Here is a 25,535-nt window from a genome sequence, read left to right on the forward strand (position 1 = left end):
CAGCGGCTGCTCCTGCCCGCCTGCTGCCGGCGCCCAGCACCTGACGGCTCCCCCAACGGCTGCGACGACTTCAGCCCCCACGGCGATACCTCAGCTTCCGTCGGGAAACCCCTCGCCAGAGCCGCGGCACCGGGCAGAGCGCAGGACCGGCGGGTAAAGCCGCCCCTGCGGGAGCCGCCCGGCCGCCCCTCAGCCGCGCGCGGGCGCCCGAGGCGCGGGCACGGGCGCGGGCGCGGGCGCAGGCGCGGGCGCGAGCGCGAGCCGCCGGCGGCACGCAGGCGCCACGTGACGGACACCCCCCGCCGCCCCCTTCCAGCTCTGGGACGGGGACGCCGCGTGACGCGACCGCTCCGGCCTCCGCGTTCCCCTCACTCCTTCCGGGTTGGCGGGCGGCCCCCTCCCCCCCGCCCGCTACGTGCCCCGCCCCGCCCCGCCGCCTCGCCCCAAGGTCGGTCAGTGCCGCGGCGGGGCCGGCGCCGGCGGCACGGCTGGTGGGTGAGGTGCTCTGCGGTGTGGCGGGCCGGTGCGCGGGGCTTAGGGGTGGCGGCACCACCTCCGCTTTCTCCCGGCGCGGGCGGGGGGCGGCCGTTGCTGAGGAGAAGGCTGCGGTGTCCCGCTCCCGCAGCGCCCGGGAGCGGCGGGAAGGAAGGGTGGGAGGGAGGAAGGAAGGACGCGTGGGAGGAAGGACGCGTGGAGAAGGTAGGTGGCGCGGGAAGGGGCCCCGGGGAGCGCTCCCAGGCGCCCCGGGGAGCGCTCCCAGGCGGGGAGCGGAGAGGTGGTGGCGGCTGCGGGCTTCCCCCTGGGCGGGCGCGATGACCGCCGGCCGTTGCGGCGGCGGACCCGGGCGGCGGAGGGCGAGCCGCCTGCCCAAGGTCAGTCAGTGGCTGCGGGCTATAAATAGCGGCGGGAGTGAAACGGGGCCGCTGCCTTGTGGGCCGAGCCGGCGGGGAGCGGTGGGCTTCTGCCGTGAGCAGCGACGGGACGGGACGGCGCGTTAGTGCGCGGCGGCGGCGGGATTTCGGGCAGCTACCTGCTAGCGAGGGCGGCCCGGCTACCCTGCCCGCTCCCCGCTGCCCTGCTTGTCCCACTCCGACTGCTTGCTTCAGGATGTCTCCTGAGCGTCTGTAAGCCGATGTCCCACTCAGGGTAGCTCCCTTGGGAGCTCTGGCTGGGATTTGAGTTGTTTGTCTGGTTCCTTGGGGCGCAGGAGGTTTTCACGTGTCAGAGTTGCTTGTTTAGAACAACGATGTAAAGAGAATACGGTCTTGAGTCACAGAAATACGATCTCTAGGTCAACTTGTACTGTCTGTCCTCCTATGGGCTTGTTACTTTAGTTTGATAGTTGTCTCAGTTCGGAAAAAAGTTGGTTTTGTTTTCTAGCTAGAAAGAAAAGGTGGGGAGAAATTATCATCTCATGGCCACTGGCAGTCGACCAAACTGAAGCTGCTGAGTTTACGTACCTTCTTTCTAGCATCATTAATTATTCTTGCTTTGTTTTTACATGTGCAGCAGGGATTCCATACGTGGCAAGGAGTCTGCTGTGAGGTCTCGGCGAAATGGCGAGTCTTCTGCGTATTGCTGTTAGTGGGTGCTCAACTCCTGTTTTTGGCAATGTGGTACCACCCAAGGTGCATTCTGCAAAAATGCTGTGTTTGCGAATGTTTAGAACCCACCAGATGCTCAGGTCTCAGGCAGCTCCAAAGCCAGGTAAATTGATTAAACTATTGTAAATAATCTTTTATTTTGAAACATGACGATAGCTTGAATTTCTCTTTCAGATATGCCTTAGTACGGAAAAGACTTAAAATAAAAAGAACACTCTTAAATCATGTCAGCAGCTTACATGAGTCAGTCAGTTGCAATACAATTTTACCCTGGTTTTAAAGCGCTTATGCAGAAGGTGTTTGTGTTTATTATGAATACTTTGGATCCAAATAGTTTTTAAGGGTAGGTGGTCAGAGCCCCTTCTGACCCTTACCTTGCTTGAGGGAAGTATTTAAACAAATGCTTTTCTTAGTTAAAAGCCTGAGTTCCCCATGAGTTTTGGCAGTACAACTCTACGTGCATGCAGGGAAAAATACAGTTCTCACAAAGAAAGCATCTGCAAGCATGACTATATGGAGGTGTAATTATCCCATGTAAAAAATCTGTTAACTTTGTTCATTAAACTCTTACATTGTACCACCTTGAAGAACTTTTGATCTGCATCTTCACATGTAGGGTTTGTTGGTATATTTGCACTAATTACACTTCAGGGCAGATAATGGACAGGTTCAGGTATTTTCAGGAAAAAAAAAGGAGGCAAGAATGGGGGAATCCTTGGTTCCAGTTTATGCTGTGAGCCAGGTGTATGAAAATCAGAACTGACATTTTTTTTCTCTATCCTATGCTGTGCATAGCCTGAGAGCTAGAAGACTGGAACATATGTAAAACTGGTTTAGTGATATTTTTGCCTATTATCCTGCATGGGTCATGTCTCCCTGAAGGAATTTAGAGACCCTGCTTCAGTGCTGATTTAGGGTCTTCTCAGTCTGCGACAGATTAATGTGTAGAGTTAGACTGATTGTACATATGGTGCTCGGTTCTTCCAAACTTATATAGTAGGTAACTGCGTTAGATGTTTTGGAGTATTAGAAGAGTAGTGCTGTTTGTGAACAGCAGTGTCTGGTTGTGAAAACAAGGACGCAAGATTAGACTGTATAACTCGGAGAAGCCTTTGTTGCATGGAATTTCTGGCAATACTAACAGTGGCTGGTGCATTTTGGGGTCCTTTCAAATCGGTGACCCAATGTTGTGGAGCTTCTGAAGAAATACGATTAGAGGAAGAGTTTCTTTACTCTGAGGGCTCCTGATAATCTGTATTGCATGGCTTTTTACCACAGTTGCATGGTGAAACCTGAGTTTCTTTGCTCTGACTGACAGTCGGAGGATCTGGGGTCTGTCAGAACTGATCAGGTAATAGTTGTGCCATCCCATGAATTTGTGATGCTCCAAATTTATTTTTACATATTCAATATCTGAATGAAAGAGACATCTGCTTGTCTTGATATGGCAAATTGTCCCTTGGTTGGGAGTGTTAACTTGGGATGTAGGAAACTAGGTTCAAAGTTCTTTCTCAAATGCCCCAGGTAAGTGCCCTTGTTGTTGTTTGAGTTTGGAATCAATCTTTGTATTTGACTTTGACCACAAATTTGGTCATGAAACTGAAAGATCTCTTCAGTTTTACTGAAATCAGTATGCTTGTCTCTGTGTGTGTGTACATTTTCTTGTTTTTATGAATCATTTTTCAGAAATTTTTCCACAAGGACAGAGAATTCTGGTTAGTGTCATATGTTTAAGCATTCAGTGCTGTCCTTTCAGATCTGTTGTGTGGAAGCCCTTATTTAGGGGCGAGTAGTATTCATGCAATGCAGTTATTTAATGCTGAGAATTATAAGTTTGATAAGTCTTTTGGTTGATAATTAAGCTGTCCTTATAGTTCATTTTGGTAACATGAGATTTGTCATTCAGTAGAGGACAAATCAAGGATAAAACAGCCATTGAATGACAAATTAGTAGCAATACTATTGCCTACGTATACTTTTTAAGTGCTCTTGAATCAAAATTTAACAGCATATAAAATAACTACATTTTACTCTTTCTTTTAGAAATTATCTTTGATTATAGTGACACTTGGTAAAATCACTGTAATACTAAGAAAAGTAAGTTTTCAGAGAAGACTAGTGTCACAGTAATTCTTAAGCCCATAGTTATTACTTCTGTTTTCTCAGATTAGCTTTCATTTAGTCCAGGATATGTTATGTACAAGAAAAACAGCTGCTTGAGGAGTGAAGAGATTTGGAGTCAGTTGAAAAGTAAACTTGGAGGATGGATACTTTTCTTACTGCCGTTTATTTTGCTGCTATTTTCTTTGTTTCTTAGAAACATAGGAATTTTCATACAGGAGTAAAGAAGTATTCCTGTAACCTGTCTCAATTAGTTGCTAGCACCAGATGCTTCAAAAACAGATGCAAAACTTTCCCAAGCCTTGGGAAAGGTGCTTACGGAGTGACCGACTCTGAGGTTTCCAGTATACTTCCAGATTGGTTTGTCCTACAGCTTGGTGACCTTTATCCCTCTCTAGCTTGGGATTTTTAATGTCCTTTTTATTTTGATGCTTCTTTCTTAACATTTCCATTTTTTTTCTAAATCTTGCAGAACTTTTAAACCTATAACAATTTATTATCAATCAATTCTCTAGATAAGCTGTACATTATTTATAAACTATAGACATTGTCCTTTAATTTTCTTGGGTTTTTTGTATCTCCTTGCTTGTGTAAGAAGAGGGATCAGGTGTTTGTTTAATCTTCTGTACCATTCTTTTTTTTTTTCTTTTGCCAACATCATATTGCTGTTCTTTGGAATGTGTCCTCATCTTCAGAACAGGTGAGATGGTTTGTTTAAAACTGATATTAGAGTAACTTAGAAATTAGGCAGGTTATGTATCCTGTTTTCCAATCCAAGAACATGTAGTGCATAATCAAAACTTCTCCTTTCTGTTTTCTGTAAGTCAGTCTCTCATATTTGTTGATGCTATTTTGCTACAAACTACTTCCTGAAATCAGGTTAAGGAGATAAAAACCTGCATTTTTCTTTATTTCTCAACATACAATGTTCTGAGTTTTCTTGATAGTTTTAACTTGGGATCTTCTTTAAACACTCAGTTTGTGGATGGAAGTTAAATGGAGAAAATCACTTTTCTAGTTATTTTTAATTATTTGATTTCTGAAGCTTGGAGATGCAGACTACTTACTCATTTTGTTTACTTGAAGTTTGAGAGTGTGCTTTGAATATGTCCTCATTACACAGTCCAGATTGTGTTAAGAGGGTGAGAAAGAGTGGCTTCTTAATAGTTTTTCTAAATTCTAATTTATGTACATTCCATACTAAGATTCTAAGGCCTGTGAAATTTAAGAATTCTGCTTTTGATAGTGGCAGAATCCTTTTGGTGTTGATTCTTTGTATCAAAAAAATACTGTGTATCTCCTACTCGGTGAACAATACATTCAAAATCTTCATGTGACTCAAAAAGGTGCTCAAGGAATGTGTATATTGGTCTGTTTTTTGATGTCATAAAGCAGTAAGTTACTAAAACATACTCAAGGCAGTTCTTAAAGAGATTATCTGATGTGGAGGCTTAGAAAGGCAACTTGGAAGCCTCACTCTCTCATGCAGTTTTAAAGCTGTGGCAAGGATAGCAGATGTGCTTTCTCAAAATAAATCCTAAATCAAGATCCCAAGTTTATAATTCTAGATTTCAACCTTTCAAAACTAATGACTTCAATGAAATTGCTGAATTCAACAAACCAAATCTGTGTTCATAGTATAGCTTCCTTCAAACATAGTATTTATCATACCCTGTCCTGAAGTTTATCTATATCTTTGCTTTCCAGTTGTAGAAATCTGCTCCTTTTTTGGTGAGGAATGATGTGATAGCTCAGGGTAGCCTGCTTGAAAAATGTCCTATACCTGCTCTAGCTAAAGGCTGGCAAACCGACATCTGTTTGCTTCTGTATTTATTTGCTTCTACATTCACTGGTTGCTAGAAATTTGGTAGTGGAACAGAGGAGAAAAGAAGGTGAGAGGCAAATGAGACTTGTTGAATGTTTATCTTGGATTTGATCTCCCAAAGCATTGGAGGAGGGCATACTCCTCAGTATTGATCTCTGATCATTCTGCTTACTAAATAAGGTGCAAATCCTTTCTATCATTTTACATGGTTTTATTGCATGCAAAATGTAACAATGTGAAAGAAAGAACTGAGGAAACACATTTGGCACATAGCAAGTGCATATTCCTGTCTCTCATCCCTCCTAGCTATTTACTCTTCTACTTGGTACCCCACACAAAAGCAAGTGAATGAAAAGAAATGAGAGGCATTAATTGTCATTTGAACTTGAGCCTTAGGACCTAAAAAAAAGAAAACATTAAATTTTTTGCTTGAGAAGTGTTTAAGCTTTAGTCAACTGTCTGTGTGCCTTTAAATTTGCAGTCACTTTTCCATTGCCGGTATGCTGTAATTTATTCCTTCCTTCCCCTTCATTTGTGTGCTGCAAAAACTTCCAAAAGGAGAATGGGAAGGTAGCACTCCAGTTCTTATTTTCTTAGTGCTTCTTGAAGAGCTTTTTGCCTTCTGTCCTGAAATTATGGTTGGTCTCTGTTGTTCTAACAAATTTCAATCTTCTAGGTTTCCTTTCTGCTTTAAAAGACAAGAGAGCTCATTTCCACTGAGTTGATTTAGTGAAAATCAGAAGCAGGACTTTATTCTGTAGTAATTAGGAGAAGAGATGAGGAGAAAGTTCTCTTCAAAGGACAAGGGTAATTTGTATGAGTGACAGCAACAGTTACCATAGCTTTCGAGTGGTTAATGCTGCTGTGATAGGGATGCCCTGAGTAGCATGGTGATATTTAGATGTGGTGTGTGCTGATGAAGCAAATCTTTGCAAAGCATTGTTACCTTTGTGGGTCCGTTGTTTTAGATGTGCGTTCTTGCTGCTGTTGTGACGTATGTTCCTTTAAAGCGTGCTTTTCTGTATTTCTTTTTTGTCTGGTAATCTAAAGAATTTTAAATGTTCTACAATATATAAAATATCACAACACTTGTGTCTTCAAATTATTTATTACCATTCTATTAGTTTACTTTCAAAGAGAAACCTAAAATTAAAAAAAAAGTAAAAAGAAGTAATGCACTTCTTTGTCTGGTGATCTTTCACTCTGTCTTGTTGGATGTGTTCAGGTTTTTTAATGGGTTAGCAGACTGACGAGTACAGGTAGATGGTTAAGTACCAGTCCTTAGCAACTCTGTATTGTATTTGCAGAACATTCTAAGTTGGTAGTATCTTGACAGTTGTTAATCTAAAACTTTTTCAGATGTTTAAGTTTAAGCACCTTACAGTCCCAGTTTTATTTCATGGATAGATTTGGATTTAAAAATATCAAAATAGTTCAGTTCCTCAAAGCTTTTATAGCATGGTATGTTTTTGGCTTTGTTTTGCTTGTTTCTATCTTAAAAAAACAAACAGGGGAAAAAGTGAAAAGGAGGCCTTCCTAAAACATGCAACACATTACTAGTCTGGTACAATTTTTGTAGCGCAATACATAGTATTGGTGGCCAAATTAAAAGCAGATTTGTAATTTAAAACAAGCCTTTCACCCCCCTCCTCTCCCCCCTTTTGTTTGGGGTTTTTTTGGTCCTTTTTTGTTGCTTTTTTTGTAGTTGTTGCTTGATCTTTAATATGAATGACTGCTTAGGCTGCTCAGGTTATGTTTCATTAATATATACATGGTGTAGATGTTTCATGTTTAAATGTCACAATCCAGGTTTAAATTGCGGCTAGACATCAGTGAAAGCTGGTGCAGAACTGGGCCCATGTGCTGGACTGCATGCTGTCTAGTGTAATTGAAGCAATGTGGAGTTTGATACACGATTATTCTGCTTGAGACTGTGTATTTATAAATAATGTATTTAAACACTTCATTGGATCAGAGAAGTTTGACTCTCAGGTATTAGACTGGAAGCCCACAAGTTGTACACGAACAAAGTTAGATGTTTGTAATTTGAAACCTTAAGCTAAAACTGATAAATTACAGCTTCTGCAGTTTCCTGGTGTTATTTAGTAGAGCTTTGAACAAGTTAAGACAAGGAGATAACATTGAAGAGAAGTATAATTGAACAAACTAGTAGATGGATATTCCATTATTCTTCAGCTACTATTGAATTCACATTTTTAGTTTCTGTAGCAACTCTTACTGTATCTTATCAATGTAGTTGTGCCTTTCAATGTACTTTGTGGTATGTAAGTTACATTAATTAATGGTGATCTCAGACAACTGTAACTTGAAAACATGTTCAGTTAAAACACAGTTCAGCTGTTCAAGCTCCTTTGCTTATTTCTTCACAATAAAGTTGAAGTGACTAGAGAGGGATTTCAATTCTTCTTACCCCAGGTAGAACGTGTTATCACCAGAACACCATGTGTTGTGTAATTAGCATTCTGATTTATACAGTCAGAACTGTATAAATACAGATGGGTATGAACTGCACCAAATACTTGCTACTGCTTGTGTGGCTGATTGTGCTGACCTGCTGATTGCTGAGAGAATAGGGTTCTCTAGCAAGATGGTGTAATTTAAGGAAATGTAAACTACACTGCTAAAAAATATAATTCTGCTTCCTCATCCCTTAGGAGGGAGAATTGCCACGTGTGACATGTCTGCACGTGTCTGTACAACACTGAAGGGTGCCGTTAATATCAATTCATTAACCTTTAGTGCCACTAATGCTGTCTTATCTGCCACTCTTACAGGAATTCCTTATAAACAGCTGACCGTAGGTGTCCCCAAGGAGATATTTGAGAATGAGAAGAGAGTGGCTCTATCACCGGCTGGAGTTCAAGCCTTGGTTAAACAAGGCTTCAATGTTGTGGTGGAGTCTGGTGCTGGAGAAGCTTCCAAATTTTCTGATGACCATTACAGAGAAGTTGGAGCAAAGATCCAGGGGACCAAGGAAGTCCTGGCTTCTGATTTGATTGTCAAAGTAATTGCTTTATTAATATATTTCCTATTACGTTCTTTTTTGGAGAAACATATAGGTCAATTTTTTCTAATAGTCTGCTGAAAGTTCAGTAAGTAAGCTCCTTTAATATTTTCCATTCTAAGTTCTGATTCAATTTTAGCTTGTCTTTTTTTTTTTTTTATAGCTCAGGTGTACACCTACAGTAATAAACTAGTAAATGGCAGCATTGAAAAAATTGAGGATAATTTCTTATCAAGTTTTTAACTACCTCAAAGGAGTTGTGTTTTCTAGAGCAAGGTAGACTAGTACTGGACTCTGATCAGATAAGATCCCTGCTCTAAGAAACATTCCCTCTAAAGTTAGTAACATACAACTGAAGTTACTCTTTAGAGAGAGTTGCTTGGAATTTTGAAGATGCAAGTTTCTAACTTTTCTCAATCAGACATCCAACAATTCCACAGCAACAGTGTGTTTCAAAAGTATTTGTAACTAGATGAGTTGTAGCTGATCTGGGAAGACTGCTGAAAGTGAAGTTGCTTGAGAGGTATTAGGTTGTGCAGAGTCCTGAAGGAAGGAAGAAAAAGACCTTAAACTTGATGTTGAGGCTTCCTTTAACTGCTGTATTTGAAGTTATCCTGTCGGGATCGAACATAGAATTTCTGTGAACTAGCCTGTGAACAACCCTTTTAAGCAGATTTCTTTTTGAAGAAAAGTGAGAAACTCAAAAGAAGTGAATACAGATCAAGATGAGTATCTGCTGGACTTCATACTTGAAATTCCCTGCCTGTAGTGGTGCATTGCAACCTCATAAGTGATTCTTAGCCTGTAGAGCTTAATTGGCACATCTATTCGGTAATCATTTTGCTTAAAAATGGCTGGTTTTGGGGCAGGTGTCTGTCATAAAAGCCAATGACTGCTGGTTAGAACCTGTCAGATCTTTCTGAAGGTTTGTGCTGACTATTACTGCCCCATCACCAATCCACCTAATATGTGGACTGCAGTTAAGAAGTGCAGTCCAGTAATGTGAACAGCCTTTGATATACTTTTTTCCTTGTGTGCTTTGTGGAGGTGAATGGACAGACTGCAAGCTGGCAGAAAGGAAGTGCAGTGTGTTCTGATTTATTTCCTCTGATTAATTTGGAAACTTCTCTCTTCCTTCAGGTGAGGGCTCCTATATATAACTCGGCTCTAGGTGTACATGAGGCAGATCTTTTTAAGACGGCGACTACTCTGATTAGTTTTATTTACCCAGCACAAAATCCAGACCTCCTGAAAAAACTTGCAGAAAAAAAAACTACTGTCTTGGCTATGGATCAGGTTCCGCGGGTCACCATTGCTCAGGGATATGATGCACTTAGCTCCATGGCCAACATTGCTGGGTATGAATCTTAATTCTTCTCTCCCCTTCCCTCCCTCCCCCTCTTCCCCCAGCTTGAGTAAATACAGCTGGATTAAAAGCTATGTACTTTGATATTAGGTCTATCTAAAATAATTCTGCATCTCTATTTTCATACAGCTGTTTCAAGCAGGAGGAAGCTGTTGGCAGTGCCAAACGACTTCTTAAGTTTCTTATGGTCAGCTTTGCAGCAGATCAGAGCAAGGCTTTAAACAAAATAAATAAATAAAATTGAAGGCAGTTCTTGTAATTCCTGGACTGCTTTGTCTAGTGCCTTTTTGGTCTGAACTAGATCAGATGTTAACTTGGTGTCCAGCCACCCATTTTCGGATGGCTAGAAAGCAGATGGGGCAATAGAAGTAGCAAGGTTAAGCTATTTGCCCTAAGCCATATAGCTCTGCAGAGTTAGGGTCAGAGTATCTTTTTTGAATGTGTGCTTGCTTGTCTAAGTGAGCTTACTGCAAAACTACTCTGGGTTTTGCAATTGTTCGTTCATGTTTCCTTCCCTAACAAGCCCCAGGTTACAGCCTTTGAAGGTAGCTTCAAAGACCACAAAGTTAACTTTCAGCAAGTTATGCGTTTATTACTTGGGTAAAATTTTATTTGAGAGAGTGAATAGTTGTGGGCATCCAGTATATTGCAGTCCAAAAATTCTGTCTGAAAATGCATTCCATGATTTAAAAAAAAAAAAAAAAAAGCAAGACATATGAACAAAGACTATTAAACTTGTGCTCAATAGTAAAATATTAAACTTGCTTATCCTACACATGCTATGGTCAAATGTTCATCGTTTTAATTGCTGTAATGAATGGAATTGTACTGAGCCCGGGAAAATACTGATATGTGTTTGTACTTAATTGACAGTTACAAGGCTGTGGTACTGGCAGCAAATCATTTTGGTCGTTTTTTCACGGGTCAGATCACAGCTGCTGGTAAAGTTCCTCCAGCGAAGGTATGTGCAATTAAACAGATACTGTGGGTATGTGAGTTCCTGAGCACAGCTAACCACTGCTGAAACTGTGTTTTCCTGCCTTGGGGCTAGTTCTAGAGGCTTTAGAAATCTCTATAGTTATTCCCATACCAATTTTTGTTCAGTACCTGTAGTGCCAGGTTTTTTGGGGAATAATAGAATAATTTGTATTTTATTTAAGTTTGCTTAGCTTTAAACATCAGACTAGCTATACATGGATGGATTCCCCCCCCAGATGAGGAAAGGCAAGGAAGCAGTTAAGTCGGAGATGCTGGGATTTCTGGCGTGTTGAAGGGTGCAATGGAAAGGATTGCTTGATCGGAATTGCAGGTGGATTGGGTTAAAGAGAAATGAAAGTAGAATTGGGGAAGGAAAAAAAAAAAGATAAATTAAGGAGAAAACCTGTACTTACTTACATAAACTGTTAGCTGTACATGACTTGGCTCTCAGATAAGTGAAGTTAGGTGTTACAGCTTTTAACCATTAGATTTATGGGACAGCTTTGCCAAAGTAATTTTGGGATCTGTGTCCTAAGGTAACTTGTTTAAATGGCTGGTTAATGAGATGTATCTGCAGTTGTGAAAGTAGTACAATGCTGCTGCTTTTCTAACCAGTTTTAGTTTATGCTCTAAGCATGATGACGGTATCATTCTAGGTCTTGATCATTGGAGGAGGAGTTGCTGGCCTGGCTTCTGCAGGAGCAGCTAAATCGATGGGTGCAGTGGTTCGTGGATTTGATACTAGGTAGGTGTGTGAAAATGGTAATAGCAATCTGAAATTATTTTAAGATTAAGTAGTTTGTAGCTGTATTACAGCAAAAGCACTTGTACTGCAGTGGATCACAATTCCTTTCCTACCATTTTTATTCCATCATTACTTCTCTGTTTTTTTATACCGAAAAACAACCAAGCCTTCCAGAATCCTTCTCATTAAATCATTCAGAACTAGATGAATAAAAAAATCATTGCTTTATGAAAATGGGAAAGGTAGGGCTTTTATCCAGAATTTCATGTTTCTGTTCTTCTCGGGGACACAGGGAAAATAGTGAAGAAATAATCTTTATGCCCTCATTTGTAACTTGCTTTGATCCAGGTTCATAGCTGCATACTCTCATTCACATTTACTCTCCTGATCCCAGAGAGGCCAGCTAGGAACTCTTTGGAGAGACACTTCTTTCAATCTGTTGAAGGAGAGAAAGAGATCAAGTTATTTTATTTATGAGACTCAAGATGAAAGAACAGAAACTGCAGCTGAAGTGACTTTAAATGCTGCTTTCCTTGGGTCTCTTCTGTATGTTTGGAAGGATTATTTTGTCCCATAGCCGTTTTTTAGAGCAATAGACTGCGAAAATTACAGAGCATAAGCATTTTTCTTCTTACAGCTACAGGGACTGCAAGCTTCGTTAAATTTTTTTCTATTAAATGGCCTTCTTATATTGAATTTATATGTGCTTAATACTGTATTTGGATGTTTGTTTTTATGCAGAATTGGCATCTAGTGCTACTTAGCTATATCTAGTGTGAAAGAATGAAAAGTAATATATCTCCAGATTTATGATGTGCACTCTGGTTTGGTAGAAAATCTGAATATGCCTTAAAACAAATGGAAGGAGTTTATTTTTCTTCAAAACATGATAAAAATCTGTATAAAACTTTCCAGATTTTTAAAATTCCCTTCTTAAGCATCCTCTATACTTTTATCTTGGTGTGCAAGAATGTTTGTGTTAAATCCTCTGCATGTTGTGAATGTTCACCTAACACTGAAATCTAGTCTCATTATTTACTGTGATATCATGTGATGCAAAATAACTTACAGATTTATGGGATAACTGTGGGGAAAAAAACCAAAACAAAATACCCCCACCACCCCCAAGCCCCCCGCAAAACCAATTTTCCCTGTGAAAATAAGAGTTACTAGTATTTCCCATTTCACAGATTAAAGATAGGGCCGTGGGTTGTGTATTTATCACTTATCTTAGGCACCTAAGTTTGGGCCGTAGATTTACCTAGTCATGACAAGAGGAATGGGTCAGCAAAGCTAGTCAGCGGTTAATCTCCTAGCTTTGAGACTTTTCTTGGAGCAACTCTGCTGACTATACAGGAAGCTGCCTTCATTCCTTATCAAAGTATCTTCATTAGGGTCCTAAAATTAGTGATACAGTTACTTTTTTCACAAGTACAGAAAGCTGAGTACTTTAGTTACAGTCTCCGTAATCCTAAAATAAGTTTTAGATTGCTTGTCTGAAGAGTGCTACTAAAAAGACCAGAATAGTGGATTTTTAAAGTAGTGGTTGTTTCTTCCCCTGCAATTTTCTTTTCCTAGAGCTGCAGCTCTGGAACAGTTCAAGTCTCTTGGTGCTGAGCCTTTGGAAGTAGACTTAAAGGAATCTGGAGAGGGACAAGGTGGTTATGCTAAAGAAATGTCCAAAGAATTTATTGAAGCTGAAATGAAACTCTTTGCCAAGCAATGCCAAGATGTTGATATTATCATCACTACAGCACTTATTCCAGGTATGTTTTATGTGCAAGATGATAATTTTCATTCATCTTGTGTAAGTTGGCATGTTTTGGAGCTGTGCCTGCAGTGAAAACAGACGTGTTAATGAATTATGTCTGTGTGAGCATGTACCTTTCCCTGATAAATGCCTGTTTTTAAAGTGTGTGGCTTTTTTTTAACGCTTGTTTTGACAATCTAGCAGTCTTTGACTTAATATCATCATGTTTTCTTATTAAACAAGGAGTAGAAAGTAATAAAGGAAGAATATATAATTATCTTGCGTATTTATTGCATCACTGCTACTTCTGCTATCCAGCTTGTGCACTGAAACAAGTCCAATTGAAACAGTACTGTCTTTTGTAATTGAAACGCAGTAAAGGTAGACTGCCTAAAGGTAGGTTTTAGTACTTTGTATTGCGCAACATCTGTCTCTTAATAACTTAAGATGTGGCATTTCTTTTTTTTTGGGGGGGGGGGAGTGGGCGTGGATGTGTGTATTTGGTTTGGTTTGTTTGTTTGTTATGACTTGAATTGTAAGATTTGGTGTTGTCAGTTTACTGAGGACAAAATTGGACTTGCCAGCATCCTTGGTAGACTGCCAATGCATACCTTTTTTATATGCTTGGGAGCAAGATGTTCTAGCATCACTTTTCTCTGCCTGTATAAAGAAACCTTCTGTGACATTTCATCCTAGGTACTAATTACTTGAAAATTTTGCTTACAGAAATAAAGTTTAGAGAGAGAGAGAGAGAAGGAGAGAACTCATCTCCTGTGCTCTACAGATAAAAACCTGTATTTTGTGTTTAACTTGCTATGCCTTGTCTTGTCAGGCAAAAAAGCTCCCATCTTGTTTAAGAAAGATATGATTGAATCAATGAAGGAAGGTTCAGTTGTTGTGGATTTAGCTGCAGAAGCAGGGGGAAACATTGAGACTACAAAGCCTGGAGAAATGTATGTTCATAAGGTGAGCATTTTAATCTGCAGATCATTCTCAGTTTGCATGAATTCACATTGTGTTTTATAAACTGTATGCTGAAAATGAGTAGCTGATTTTGCTATGTGGGCTTAAGTAATACTTTAGATTTGCATTTGGTCAGTAGTCATCTCTATGTATAACAATTTGAAGATTTTTAAAGAAACAAATACCTTTGTATAGTGTTAATTTGCTTGTTAATATGGAAGCATTACTACTTAGACTTCCAAGTCCAGTGATCTGTGTCTGCTGAGTTGAAGGTGTGGTTTGATGTCTGTTTCTTGGTCTACCTAAAGAGTCAGCAGTAGCAATAACTTCTTTGACTTGCTCATCACCTCCCACAACTGGAGGTCAACACTCCTTGTCATAGGTAAGCTAAACAGGTTCAGGCTATGTCAGTGTTTACTTCAGTGCAAACTCTCTTGCTTAGCTCAATATAATTTCAGCTTCAGGAGGGTGCTGTCTTTGCATGTCTTTAGCTTTGCCAACATGAGTGTGTCTGCCCTAGAGTATCCAAACCACTTGTAACCCAAACTAGGAGTAGTGTGAATTGGTTCATTAAAGTAAGCAGTTTTTCTCTGGACTGAACTAATTACTTTGGTTTTGTTCCAGTGTTCATTGGCTCAGCTGAGAGCTTGCTTTTGTACTTTTGGGGTTTTATTTTTGGTAATTGTGAGAAATCTACTAGCAGTTATAGAAATTTGGGTTATGAGATTTAAAGTAGCAGTCTTCCAAGGTTGTTGGTTGTAGTGTAAGGACATAATGCTGTTATTAGGGAAGGCTATAGGACATACTGCTGCTATGGTTGTCATTAATATATGTGTATATATAATGAGTCACGCCTTGTATTTGGCTTTGTGGTTTTCTAGGGCTTTTGATGTCACTGCTTAAAAAATGAAATTAGAGTATGTAGAACACAAATAAGCAGATACTTGCATGAAGAATTTATATGGAGCGCTTTTAGTCAGAGGAATACTACCCCTGGATATAGTGTACTGGCACTGTGCTGTGGAAAAGAGCAGTAGTGCAGAAGTATTAGCTGGAGCATTGCATTAAGAAGCCAGAGTTCCTGGAAGCATGCATGGATCTTAGCTGTAAGTTGCAGGAGCAGTGTTTTAACACAAGCCTGCTTGAAAATGAAGGGTGTATGCCAGCCTCAGCTTCCCATACCTTCCAAAAGCTCACAAGTCTGATAGCCAGGTATACTCACTTTTGTTCTTTAAACAATGTGGATATATTATGTTACGTCTTTAGACAAATGTGAACGCTGGCATATTACTTGCACAGCTAGCTAGCTCTGAGGAGCCTTCCTTCGCTCCTCTGTCCTATAGAAAGTTGCCTCCAGTGCATGGCCTCCAGAAGGACTGAGAAGATGCCAAGCATTGGGCAGGGTAATGTGTTACCTTATTGTTTTAAGCAGCTAAGTTCTGAGAGGATGGTAGGATTTGGAGAGGACAAGTTCTTGCACCAATACATCTTCCTCTCTGTGTAGGCTTGTTGCTAATAGTATTAAGGTGTTGGGTTTGATCATGTTGAGTTCTGTAACTGTTGTGAGTAATCCTCCCCTGACTTAATAATGTTAGAGCTGCAGGTAACAGTTTTAGTTGGGGTTAAAACCAGAAATAAGTGAAACAGTTTGGATATATATTTCCAGAAGGATATATTGGAAGAGATGCTGCTTCTTCAGAGATTGAACTAATCCTTAATATTTTACTTGAATTTTTTCAGGGTGTTACACACATTGGCTACACAGATCTGCCTAGCAGAATGGCTACTCAGGCCAGTACTCTGTATTCCAATAATATTATCAAACTCCTAAAGGCTATTAGTCCTGACAAAGAGAACTTCTACTTTGATCCAAAAGATGAATTTGATTATGGGACTCTGGATCATGTTATTAGAGGAACTGTAGTCATGAAGGTAAGTAAGTAAATATTCTCTTCTTAATTTGCAAGTACATACTTTTACAGTTATCAGTGTTGTCTTTTGAAAATGCATTCAAAGATACTGCATGCCAATAGACTTCACATGTGGCTTGATGGAGACTGTGGGCAGTAGAGTTTGTATTCAGCTGAATGTTCCTGTGTCCCTTTTTGTGAAGGGAAACCTCTTTGCTTTTGTTGTCTTTTCATGGTTAAAAAAAATCCTAATGTCTCCTATTGAAAAACAGGAAAAAGATTACATTTGCATGTTGTATTCATGTAATGAAAGCATAGTTATTTAAAACATGTTTGAAACATTACCACAGGACCAGAAAAACATTCCTCCTTTATTTATTTATTTTTTTTTTTTAGATTAATACATGTTTCTGTTCTTATAAGAGTAACTTCAGAAAAAACAGGTGGAACTAGAATATGCAGGATACTTTAAGGTCTATTAGGAAATAATAAAATACAAACTTAGGGCATGGGCCAGTATGGACTGTCCTCCTGCAACTATTAGGAAATAATAATTTGCAGTTTAGATAAGAGGTATTAATTTCTGTTGAGTTTTGCTGCGTAACGTTGCCAACATTTGTAATGCTTATGCTATCTACTCTGGAGGAGGCTTGCATTGACTTCAGCTCTCCCAGACTATGGAAGTGGTGTATACAACTCGGGTCTGACAGCTCCACCAGTTGTTCCTCCAGTGGCCTGGAGAACAGCAAGAAATGTGAGATACCATGCTTGGGACCTAGCTGAGGTCTGGGCAGGCTCTGATTACAGTTCAGATCTATAGCAGATGTCGCTATTTCCAAGACCCTCTTTTATTTTGCATAAGTGTTTTCCATTTATGGAACTTTACCCCTTTGTTTTGGTTTCTGCTTTCAGGCCTTGTGCTGTGTTTCCGCCAGGTGCTTTTGGACACTGATGTTAAATCTTGTCTGAAAAATGTGTAAACCACTATGGTTAACTTGGTCAGGCTGTACTGATCATCCAGCCTTGCAAACTTCTGCTGATGCAGAAAAGGAGATGTTCCTGTGGCATGGCTGTAGGATGTTAAGACTTATCTGAGTTACAGGATTAAGAACAGTAGACTCCTCTAACTATAAAGCATCTGCTGTGTTAGGGATAACTGTAAATATCTCTTGTCAGGATGGCAAGGTGATTTTCCCAGCACCTCCACCAAATAACATTCCTCAAGGAGCCCCTGTGAAGCAGAAGACTGTAGCAGAGCTGGAAGCGGAAAAAGCAGCTACTATTACACCTTTTAGAAAAACTATGACTAGTGCGTCCGTATACACAGCAGGTAGGCAACTTCCGGAGTTGGAGAATCAGTGTAGAGTGCTCCTCATTTGGCTGATACTTTCAAGTGACTCCTTGTCTTACTCGTTCAATTCAGTAACTAGTTGGGAGAGCAGTTGATTGGCTGGTGTATCCTAGTGCAAAATCAGTGTAATGTAATAATTGCTTTTGAGAGGGAAAATAAAATTTTAGAAATGTAACCAAAAGTATTTTTATTTCAAACAGTGCTGACTCATGTTGTGTGCATGTATGTGTCTTTGGCTTTATTTAAATATCAGTAAAATATTTAAAATTCTGAAGGACTCCTGCTAGGGACTGTGCCCAGAGTTTGCAGCAGAATCGATTCAATGCCGTTGCTTTCTTTAAACTTTAATGTATTGTATGAGACTGAAATGGCTACAATCTACTAAAGTACTGAGAGTAGGACATTTGTCTTGACAAATAAATATTGGCTGCTCTTGTCATTTGTTATTCTGTGTGCATCAGAACTTCTGTGTGAGGTAATTAATGAATTGAATATTCTTAATTTTAACCTCTGTTCTTCATATGCATGCTTTGAGTCTTCCAAATAGTACCTCAACATGATTGTGACTCTTCTACATTTTTGCTATAGAACAGGAGAGTGACAGGATTCAGTGTTGGTGTAGAAAGCCATCTTTACTGCTTTGTGTGCGTGCATAACAAAGATGTGTATATTATATTTATGGTTCTATTTTCTGTTGTAAAAGAAACACTAGAAACACAACTGAAAGAACCTTGTAGTTGACAAAGATAATACAGCTGATCTTGAAACAAGTAAATGCACAAAACTCCATTTTGCTTTTAGCTCAATACTGGTCTACTGTTGTACAGAGTTTAAATGTAAGAAACCATTGAAAAACTATAGAAAAGTTTTGCTGTGCTTTTCTTCTAGGTTTAGCGGGCATGTTAGGACTGGGCATTGTAGCTCCTAATACTGCTTTCACGCAAATGGTGACAACATTTGGCCTAGCTGGAATAGTGGGTTACCATACAGTATGGGGTGTGACTCCTGCTCTTCACTCTCCACTCATGTCAGTGACTAATGCTATCTCAGGTAAGTAGCTGTCACACAACTATTTATTTTCTATTTGAAGTAGGCACAGCTCCTTTTACTCAAACTTTAGACAGAAGTCTGCTGATATGCCTTTTAAAATGCCGAAGAGCCTAGTACTACTTCGAATGTCTGTTTACTTTCACAAATAGCAAGAGCACCTGAAACACACTTTTTCTGAGAGTATGTTTTTTCAAAAGAAGGGCAAAAGTGGTACTGTGTATTTTTAATTTTTATAAGTAATTTTTCATTCTTAACCTGTTTACTTTGAAGTTTGTTTTACTTGGAGTGCTGCAGTCTCTCCTTTCATAGAACACATCTTTCCTCCCATCTCTCCAAAATGTTGCCCTGAAAATAACTTGTCTTTCATATTTTCTGCATTCTTTTTTTCCTCTCCTGAAACGATGTGTTTTGAGGGGGAAGAAAAAATATTCCTAAGTGACCTGTAAGATTCATAACTCTATAAATATATAAGATTTTATGTATCTGTGTGTATATGTGTGACAGGTCACAAGTCTGATCTACTTTGACTGTTAAAAGCAAAGTTTCTGTTATCAAACAAGTACTCAGAGGCTGACTCTGTGCTTGAGGCACTGTACTTCAAAACTATATTCATATATTAATTTTTTTTCTTTTTAAACATGTTTATATTGCTGAAAAAGACCACGGTAGTATTTGTTTAAATAGTAACGTGTAGAGTAAGGGTCAAAATTTGAGTTGACTCGTATGTGTTTGACAGCTGAAAGCAAACTTGCTGTAGGTGTAGAGCCTTTTAAGGTTCAGTAACACTTCTTTCTCTTCTAAATAGGACTAACTGCAGTTGGTGGCCTGGTATTGATGGGAGGAAACTATCTCCCTGAAAACACTCCTCAAAGTCTAGCAGTGCTTTCGGCCTTTATCTCTTCAGTCAATATTGCAGGTATGAATGTTTTCTCCTGAGGGTAACTTTAAAGCACTTGTGTAATTCTTTTATTTCTTCTAGCTCTTTAATTTTATAGATTCCAGAAATACTGTTCTGGGAATAGGATCTAAGAGCATCCATCAATACAGAAACTGACTCCCCAGATTTTCATAGTAGTTATTTTATCTGGTTTGCACACCCTGTGGTGTAACCTTTTTTTTTTTTTTTTTTTAGAGAAGCATTTAAATGTGCATTTTTCTATTACAGTATCCTTTGGGTGATGATTTTATGAAACATCTTTTCCTGTATATCCCAAGATGGTACTCCATTTGTCCTTGTATTCCTTTTCCTATTTGAAAAATATACTAGTGGCATAGAATGAAATTCTGCTTGCTTGAGCTTCAGAAGTCCAGCTTCACAAATAAAAAAAGAAAGTGGGTGGTGTGATTTATAAATACTGCTTTTTGCTAGAGTAGATAGGGAAAAGGACACAGTTATAAACTAAGCTGTATCCTACAGCCAGCGTAGAGTATGGAACCAGAGCAAGTCCTCCAGGCTTTCCAACTCCTCCTTTTAGGAATTTCCTCCAAAGATTAAAAAAGACAATGGGATCTCACCCTGATTGCACCTTTGTTTCCTGGTGGTTTTCCAGATGACTAGCTTTTCAGAAGCTTTATTGGCGTCAGTTGCTAATTTTATCTGGTAGTATGGTGTAACCAAATACTTCTTTTGCAGCTTGGCATATGCTTAGTTTTGGATTTTATTTTTGTAAAATTGTTCCTTTATTTTGGCCAGGTGGGTTTCTAGTTACACAGAGAATGCTGGATATGTTCAAACGTCCCACAGATCCCCCTGAGTACAACTACTTGTACCTACTTCCTGGTGGTGTGTTTGTAGGAGGCTATTTAGCTGCTCTCAACGGTGGCTATAATATTGAACAGGTAAGAAGATAACTTCATGTCTTGTAGCCCACTGTTCACAGCATGGTATGCTTCTTCACTGCTTACTCTGTTGAGGAGTGAGTAGCAAATTAGCCATGGTCTTCTCATCAGCTATGTATCAAGGCCAATCTGAAGTTGATTTTAAGCTTGCAATTCTACCCAAATGCTGAATCTGCAAATTTTAAAAGCTTTGGTTTTTTTTTTCCCCCTGTAAAGCAGCAAGTAATTTGTTATTTATTGGACAGTTTTCCTAAATTACAGCTTAAATATTAGAGCGAGTACAGAAATCAGTGTTTGGTCTAAATGTTTCTGAAAATTCAACTTGGCCTGATAGTTAAAGTAGGTATGACATCTGGGTAGGATGAGATTTCAGCACAGAGGGATGTACAAGATTGTACCTACAGCACCTTTTATGGTAAACTCTTGTTTGCATTTGTTTTAATAGTAAGAAAAATCAATGTGTATTGCCTTCTGTGTTTGGAAAAAGTGAAACCAAACATAACCTTTATGCCAGGGGCTTGTAATATATTTGAGTTTTTTCAGTTATCTAGACACGTACAGCTCAGTTCATTTAAGTTTGTTTATACTTTTTGAAAGCAGGAGTTCAGATGTGCCATAAGCAAATTCTGAAACTATTCCTATAATGAACAGGACAGTTTAACTTTGGGTTTGTACTAAAGAAAAACTTGCTTCTGAACTGATGAGGAAAATTGGCTTGACTCAAGTTTGCTATTCACGGTGCAGATAAGCCAAGGTCATAAAGTGGGGAAGAAGTTTTAATAGATACCACATTTTAATTGTCCAAAATCACATCCTGTACAACAGTTCCTCACAGTCAAGAGGCTTCAGTTAAGGACTGTGACTTTTACACATTCTGGAGAAATCAGCCCTTTTGTGTAATAATCAGAAAGATTTTTATAATGATTATGCACTTTGTCTCTACTTCATATATGCATATTGACGTTTTTCTTATTTTAAAGATGATGTATCTGGGCTCAGGCTTATGCTGTGTTGGTGCCCTGGCTGGTCTGTCCACCCAAGGAACGGCTCGTCTTGGAAATGCTTTGGGTATGATTGGTGTTGCAGGAGGTTTAGCAGCAACTCTTGGAGGCCTTAAACCCTCACCTGAATTGTTGGCGCAGATGTCAGGTGCAATGGCACTTGGTGGTACCATAGGTATGTTTATGATACTATAAACTAACAATATATGCTCTATATATGCATTTATCCAAGCTGTATATACACAAAATATTATATAACTCACAGATGAATTGACTAACTCACATTTATGGCTTGTGTATGTTATTTTGCAAATATGTGAACAAAGAATTTTAAGTCCCAGGGCTTACGATCCCATACTAATCCGTCAGGGTGTGGTAAAGAATGGGGAGACTGGTGGAGAAGCAGGAGCACATCATCTCTGTTAGGGAAACTGGGTATGCAGAGGTGAATTAACTTGACCAACTTCATACTTCTGTTCAGTTCCTGAACATGAGTTCCTGACTGAATGCTGCCAAATTCCCTTTTTCACATTGTGCTTTCGCCACAGAAAATGTTGCATTTCTCTGTATTTAGTGAAGCTTCTAAGAACATTATATGCTTTAATCTTCTCTCTAATTTCCATGCTATCCTCATTGCACAAAATGCACATATGCAGCATTTCAGTTAAATGCCATAGTAATTTGTAGTGTAGAACAAATTTTTCCATTGATACAGGCATGTGTGTGCATGTATTCATTGCACACTGAACCATGATACATTAATTTCTAGCTGCACAGATTGGTTGTGTTTTGTAAGACTTCTCTTCTGCCTTCAACTCTCAATAGGTTTGACGATTGCTAAACGCATCCAGATTACAGATCTGCCTCAGCTAGTGGCTGCTTTCCATAGTTTGGTTGGTTTGGCTGCTGTGCTCACCTGTGTAGCAGAATACATGATTGAATATCCTCACTTTGCTACTGATCCAGCTGCAAACCTCACCAAGGTTGTGGCATACCTTGGCACGTACATTGGTGGAGTGACTTTCAGTGGCTCTCTGGTTGCTTATGGAAAACTGCAAGGTGAGACCTTCCATTCAGAATTAAGTATTTGTTAAAGGTTTTTTTTTTTCCCCCAGGGTTTAGCTCTGCCTTTAGACTGCTGTGTAGTTGGAAAGAAACCTTGTATTTTGCATCAGATAAAAGTTTATATGTTTAATTCTTATGAGTGGTACTTTCTTCTTTTTAATTCTGTTTAATTTGTGTACAGCTTTAGTTATGAAAGGTTTGTCTTCAGTGCTTGGACATACTAGTGCTATTAATTACCAAGTCATGTAAGCTGCCCTCAGTCCATCTTGTCTAGAAATAAGTGTTGCTTTAGTGTTGTTAAGCACTACCTGACACTGTTTCTCTAATTGATTTTATTGAACTTTTATGATCACAACTTCATGTTCCTGAGCAGAGATTTTAATTGAAACCCTGATGTTGCTGGACTCAGTGAGCACTGCTGATATTTATGGGGTTTTGTTCTTAGCATTGCAGACTTCATTTAGTTAGGCAGCTTGCAGTATCAGTTGAGACTGCCTCACTTGAAACCATTCAGTTCACTATTCACTACTGTGCAAACTCCATGCTCCGTACCTCTTACTGTTTTAGTAAACATGCCTTCTAAATTAAATATTCACTAATTCCTGATTCTTATGCACCTGAAGGTTTCTTTATTGCATTTATTTTTGGTTTTGTAAGCACACAGCTTTTGAGAGACTGAGATAATACCTGTACTAAGAAGTTCCGGCTAAGAGCTTCCTATTACTACTCCTGTTACTAGCTTTGCAATAGTTCCTTTGGGAAACATCTGTTTGCTTTCTTCAGTATTTGAGACCAGCCATTGAAAGAGGAAGCATGACATAGATTGAAAGCTGTCTTCTCTAATAATCTTTTGAAGGATTTGTCAGTAGTATATATTTCTGATGTATTTCTGCTTAAGTAGTTACTCATTGATTTCTTCTTGGTTATGTTTTTTTTTTTCCTCTTCTCCATCTTAAACGCCCCCCCCCCCCCCCCCCCCAGTGATTTGTGCACATAACCCTGGTGAACTTCATTGCCTGTTTCAGCCTCCACTCCTGTTTTTGTTTATTTTTTCCCCCCTTGCATTTTCATATCAGCACAATAATAATAAGCTTGTCTATACTATTGAACTAGAGGTAGCAGGTCACACACTTTGACTCCTGGTCCTGAGACCATCAAGTTCATTCTTGCCCTTGAATTCAGCTAAATGTAAATGAGTCATTTGTTAAGTAATTACTTATACCAAAAGTAACAGATAAACTTGCATTATTTTTACTCTTTGCTGTGTTGTTTGGGGGGGTTGAGGGGAAGGAGCCTAGGGTGAAAATAAATATGTAATTGTCTTTTTAAACTGAATCACACAAATACCAAACCCTCTTTTCTCCTCAAGTCTCTGCTAACGTGGGAAGCTGTGGGAAGTCTGTGTGACTGAGGGTACTGGTGAAATTAAAGCATTTGAAAGCAGGAGTGGTTTATATTTGGAGTTATCTGTGTAGTCATATTTTTCTAAGCACACAGCTTTTGAGAGACTGAGATAATACCTGCACTAAGAAGTTCCAGCTAAAACCTTCCTGTTAGAGTGTCATACACAACATGCAAAGAAGACGTGGGGCCAGAATGAAAACACGTTTTAAAAAAAAAAGGCTTTTCAAGAGAAGAGATTTTTGTGATTATTCTGAAGCATTCAGTGAGATTAGGAAGTAAAACTGCAATACTGAGTCAGCACAAGGTCTCAGATTCAACTAATTTGTTTTATCTTCTGCCCGTCCCTTTTTCTTTTTTTAATTTTTTCTTTTGCTGAGGTATTCAGTCTTCTCTGAAGGCAAGGGACAGGCTCACCTGCATGTATGTGTCAATCTCTGAATATGTGTTTGATTGCAGGTATCCTGAATTCTGCACCACTGCTCTTGCCTGGTCGACATGCATTGAATGCCGGATTGTTGGCCGCCAGCATTGGCGGAATGGTTCCATACATGATTGATCCTAGTTACACTACAGGAATTACTTGTTTAGGTTCTGTGTCAGCACTCTCAGCCATAATGGTAAGTCAGGGAATTGCAGGAGGTGAAACAAATTAAACAAGCAGCTTGTTCTTCAGCTTTGCAAGTTTGCTCTTAATGATTGTGTTTTACCATCCTGAGTCACAATTGTCATAATGCCTGTATGCTAACTTGCAGTAGCAAGCAGCAATTGACTTTTCCTAAACCTAGCTGTAAACCAGAACTGTTCCAGAGAACAGGCATGTGTGTATGTAATTACTTTTTGCAGCTATGACTTAATGGAGCCTTTATATAACAAACGGGTATTTTAAGACTTTTTGGAAAGTTTATACTTAAAATACTTAAGAGCACTGGATGTGCAGGTTATCATGATAACTTAGTAAGATTATCCCCGTGTGTAACTTCCTCCACTCACTCACACCAGCTGTTGCAAAATTTAACCTGAATATTACCATTCTGTAAACTGAGTCTTGCAAGACTGCTCAGTATGAATCCTTTAATGGTATGAACAGTTCCATGGAGCTGGTAGGATATATTTGCGAGTAAAAATATGTGACTAAGCACAGGATGAGGACAGTGGAGTGCCTTCCTGTCCTCTCTCAAAAGGCAGAATCAGTAAGTCCAATCCTCAGGCCACAGCTTGATGTCTCCTACATTGAAAGTACTTGAATAGGTTATTAATTTTTAGTGCTGCAGGTAGACTGTCTTCTCTGCATGTTCTCCTTAGTCATAGCTTATACTGAAGTATTTTCTTGCCTTTTCCAGGGTGTCACTTTAACAGCAGCTATTGGAGGTGCTGACATGCCTGTAGTTATTACTGTCCTGAACAGTTATTCTGGATGGGCCTTGTGTGCTGAGGGCTTCCTACTGAACAACAACTTGCTGACCATTGTTGGTGCACTCATTGGCTCCTCTGGGGCCATCCTCTCTTACATCATGTGTGTGGTAAGAAGTCATCATAAA

At 39.5% G+C, this 25,535-nt stretch overlaps 1 protein-coding gene across 4 annotated transcripts in view; it reads left to right on the forward strand.

Moving 5' to 3' along the window:
* Positions 1–19: 19 nt before the first annotated feature.
* NNT (nicotinamide nucleotide transhydrogenase) overlaps positions 20–25,535 on the forward strand; it is a 44,594-nt gene continuing 19,078 nt past the window's right edge. The window contains exons 1-17 of one of the 4 annotated variants that reach the window (XM_075488498.1): positions 20–153; positions 1,510–1,707; positions 8,346–8,575; positions 9,716–9,933; positions 10,815–10,902; positions 11,576–11,664; positions 13,243–13,430; positions 14,247–14,380; positions 16,118–16,309; positions 17,464–17,617; positions 18,527–18,688; positions 19,494–19,604; positions 20,382–20,527; positions 21,508–21,703; positions 22,354–22,587; positions 24,454–24,614; positions 25,338–25,517. In XM_075488498.1, coding sequence (XP_075344613.1) covers positions 1,557–1,707; positions 8,346–8,575; positions 9,716–9,933; positions 10,815–10,902; positions 11,576–11,664; positions 13,243–13,430; positions 14,247–14,380; positions 16,118–16,309; positions 17,464–17,617; positions 18,527–18,688; positions 19,494–19,604; positions 20,382–20,527; positions 21,508–21,703; positions 22,354–22,587; positions 24,454–24,614; positions 25,338–25,517 — 2,634 coding nt within the window. In that variant the 5' untranslated portion in view covers positions 20–153; positions 1,510–1,556. Of the gene's footprint in view, positions 154–352; positions 496–679; positions 700–1,509; positions 1,708–8,345; positions 8,576–9,715; positions 9,934–10,814; positions 10,903–11,575; positions 11,665–13,242; positions 13,431–14,246; positions 14,381–16,117; positions 16,310–17,463; positions 17,618–18,526; positions 18,689–19,493; positions 19,605–20,381; positions 20,528–21,507; positions 21,704–22,353; positions 22,588–24,453; positions 24,615–25,337; positions 25,518–25,535 lie in introns of those variants that run through there. The other 3 variants (XM_075488497.1, XM_075488496.1, XM_075488499.1) reach the window with 3 other exon arrangements.

Source organism: Mycteria americana, chromosome Z (assembly GCF_035582795.1).
Source record: "Mycteria americana isolate JAX WOST 10 ecotype Jacksonville Zoo and Gardens chromosome Z, USCA_MyAme_1.0, whole genome shotgun sequence".
Taxonomy (NCBI): domain Eukaryota; kingdom Metazoa; phylum Chordata; class Aves; order Ciconiiformes; family Ciconiidae; genus Mycteria; species Mycteria americana.